Source organism: Myotis davidii, unplaced genomic scaffold, assembly GCF_000327345.1.
Source record: "Myotis davidii unplaced genomic scaffold, ASM32734v1 scaffold1439, whole genome shotgun sequence".
In the NCBI taxonomy this organism is placed as follows: domain Eukaryota; kingdom Metazoa; phylum Chordata; class Mammalia; order Chiroptera; family Vespertilionidae; genus Myotis; species Myotis davidii.
In genome coordinates, this window is record NW_006292342.1 from 1168795 (window position 1) to 1172247 (window position 3453).

Genomic DNA, 3453 nt, shown 5'->3' on the forward strand with positions numbered 1-3453 from the left:
GATGGGGGCAGCCCAGGCTGCTCCACTTCCTGTCCCGGTGCTGGTGATGCGAGAGTGTTCCGTTTGTGAAAAGCCAGGGAGCCATGTGCTTTGTGCATGACTTCGTCAGGTCTGATCGAATAACTGAATCGATACCCCCTCCCCTGGGAAGTGACCTTTAGGCCACTTCACAACCGACATTCCATTTGCTAAGGCCCTCCCAGAAAAGACCACCTAGAGCCCTTTAAGATCTCCGATTCCTTGTCCCTGGGCGCTGGTGCCATGTGGGGGCTCAGCTCATCGGGGTTTCCAGATGACCTAATACGTTTATAATTCCTCACCACTTTGGCCTCGTGCGTTCCTCCTTCCGCAGCCCTAACGGACCGGTGCACAGCATGTATGTATGTTGTATCTCAAAAAATAAAACAGCAAATCATTTTAGAAAAAGGGTTTGGTAGGAGATACTCCGAACTGTTGACACGGCAGGTGTTCACACTAAGTGGACCACGGCAGCCTCCACGATGCCACACATTTCTGTATTGTTTGAATGTTGCCTTTTATAATTGCTATGAATTATTCTGTCACGAGGAAACACAATCTGTAAGGATTTTGTTTGAGGTCTTCACTGTGAGTCTTTGTTAGAACTTTTTGCCACAATGGCAATGTTTTCTATCTCTGGAGGCCAATATAATAGCCACCGGGCACAAGTTAACGATAACTAATTCATATTTAGATGGAAACAGCCACGTGTAGCTAGTGGCTACAGTATAGGACAGAGCATAAGGGAGTTTATTATAATAGTCTTGTCACTTTTCTGTAGCTTTGAACATTGTTCAAAATAAGTAAATTATAATTTTTTAAAAATTGATTTCAGAGAGGAAGGGAGAGGGAGAGAGATAGAAACATCAATGATGAGAGGGAATCATTGATTGGCTGCCTCCTGCATGCCCCCTACTGGGGTAGGGGCCTGCAACCCAGGCACATGCCCTAGACTGGAATTGAACCTAGGACCCTTCAGTCCGCAGGCCGACGCTCTATCCACTGAGCCAACCAGCTAGGGCTAAAAAGTATCTATTTTAAAACTTAAAGAGGCACACACCGAGACAAGGATCTGACACAGATATTGGCATTATCATAAAGTAGCTTTATTAAATTTCTTTACCGTCTAAAAAATGATTACAAAAAAGAATACTTCATTTAAGCGTAATACTGTCTTTATGGACGTACCGTGGTTGGAAAGTTTAAGGTCATGAGTACATGTGAGAAGAGAATGGGGACAAAGGCAGGACCCCCTGTACCCTCCGTGCCAAGCCAATGGGCACCAGGGGAGAGGGGAACAGGGGCAAATACGGTGTCAGTGAGCTGCTTGTAGGAGCTTAAAATAAACGCACCGCTGGCTCCGGGCCAGGACACACAGGCACACAACACGGCACCGCTGCTCAGAGCTGCAGCCTTCCATCAAATACCCTGGGCATCCTCGAGCAGCTTTGGTTTTTTCTCTCCAACTTACACACACTCTCTCTCTCTCCCTCTCTCTCTCCCCCTCTCTCTGGGGTGCCTCCCTCCTTTGGCCATGCAAGCAAGCTCTTTTGTCTCAGGTACAAAATAAAAAAGATTTTGATCCCTTCAAAATCAAAGCAAGCCAGACTCCATCAAGCCAAGAGACCCACTTCTGTAGGAGAGAAGCCAGCGTTCCGCTTTATTGAATGGCCACGTGGGCACTCAGGGCCCGCTCCATCCTCCGTGGCCTGGCTCCGACCCTGGCAGTGGGGCCGCCAACTGGCCGGAAGGCAGGACACCTATTAGCCAGGGGTCTTGCTCCCCGGCCACAGGGGCACTTTCGGAGGCTCGGGCCTATCCCTTTTCTTTTTTTGGTTCACAGAAGGAAGGAAAAGGAAAGAAAACGCTGTTGAGATCCTGGGAACAAAACAGGCCATTAAGGAAACTGTGAGAGTCTGGCGAGCCCCACGTCCAGCAGGCTCTGCTCCAGGCGGCTCCGGAAAGCCTGTAGGTTAAAAAAAAACACAAAACCCCAGCTGGCCCTTGTTTGGCTTTCGGCAAGGCCCTGCCTCTTTAAGTTTGCGCTGGGAGCCCTCTGGGGGCAGCCAATTTTTAATTGTGCACACATGGGGTTCCTGGAGCCGGCCCCAGGCGCTGCCAACACACACATGGCCTGTTTTCTTTCCTTTGAAGAGAGAAATTCTGGAGGCTGAGGAGGATCTGGACGGCCATAACCTGGGTTCGAAGCCCAGGGACTCAGCAGCCGCTCTGGGAACAGGACTCATTTCCTGTGTCTCCAGGTCTGACGGATTTTCTAGGAAAATTAATATTTGCTGGGGCTCCACGTGGGGAGGGGCCGGAGGTCGGGGTAATTTCTTGACATGAACTGCTCAGGGCTGCTGTGTCCTGGGGCTCCCCTCGACCTGAACGGGGTGGATGCTGGCAGAAAGCAGAAGAAAGCTAAACTTCCTACTCCAGGTGGCAGGGACAGAATCCGTTTTGTGAAGAGACCAAAATTCCCCCAAGAAAGCTGTCTCGGGGGGAGTGGACAAAACACTATTACATACCAGACAATTAAATGTGGGGGGCCAGGGGGAGTCAAGCCACTCCAGACGCCACCCGTGAGTAATAACACTCAAGATTAAAATGAAAATATGCATTTCCAGTGACTTTCAGATTTGGCAACAAGTAATACGATTCCCCCCTTCCCCGATGGTGATTCCAAAATACAATACGTTTCCCCCTCACCCGCCTCCATCCATCACTGCCAGGCGATTGTTCTGTGTTCGCCACAAACCCACGCCAGCATCAGCCACTGGCGCCGATTCCTACGAGAATGTAGCTCCGGTCTGCACTGTGGCTGCTTTGAACTGGGAACGGGAAAAACCCAGTTAAGCTGGAGTCTTGTCACTGCTGGGAAGCAGGAGAAACCCACTTGCCTTTGAGACGGAGGCCTTGGTGGGTATGATGGGGTTGGCCAGGGAGGAGACCGGGACGAGGAACAAGGGAGGAGGGACAGTTCGCTCTGGGGCTGATGGGCCTCAGCGGGAGGCGCCTCTGGTCCCCCTCGTGGCTACTCCTCCGCGGAGGACGATGCAGGACTTTCGTCATCCGACATCGGGGCAAACTGGAACGAGAAGCGCAATTCCTTGTTTGGCATCCTTGCCTCCGGGCGCCGGCTCTGCTGGCTGGCCCAGCGGCTGCGGTGAGTGAACAAGAGGCTGGGATCCCTTGGCCTCGAGGAGGCCATGTGACGGGGGAGATGCCTCCGAGAAGCAAATAAATAAACGCAGTGGAGGAGTCTCACCAGGGATGAGGGATGGAAGGGAATGGCAGCTACAGCCGGTGGTCGGGGAGGGGCCGGCCAAGGGGGCAGAGAGGCATTGCAGGCAGAAGAGAGACCCAGGCCCTGAGGCGGAGCAGGGGTCAGGCTGGTGTGGCTGGAGCTGAGGGAACGAAGAGGAAGGGGAGGGG

General features: G+C 52.2%; 1 protein-coding gene across 1 annotated transcript in view; it reads right to left on the bottom strand.

Annotated features, from left to right (window-relative positions):
- Window positions 1-1102: 1102 nt before the first annotated feature.
- The window catches only part of KANK2 (KN motif and ankyrin repeat domains 2), a gene marked incomplete at its 5' end in the record, with an annotated part of 31480 nt that continues 29129 nt past the window's right edge, over window positions 1103-3453 (bottom strand). Inside the window, one exon of the mRNA XM_006765831.2 lies at window positions 1103-3106. Within this exon, the coding sequence (XP_006765894.1) occupies window positions 3053-3106 (54 nt within the window). The remainder of the gene's footprint in view (window positions 3107-3453) is intronic.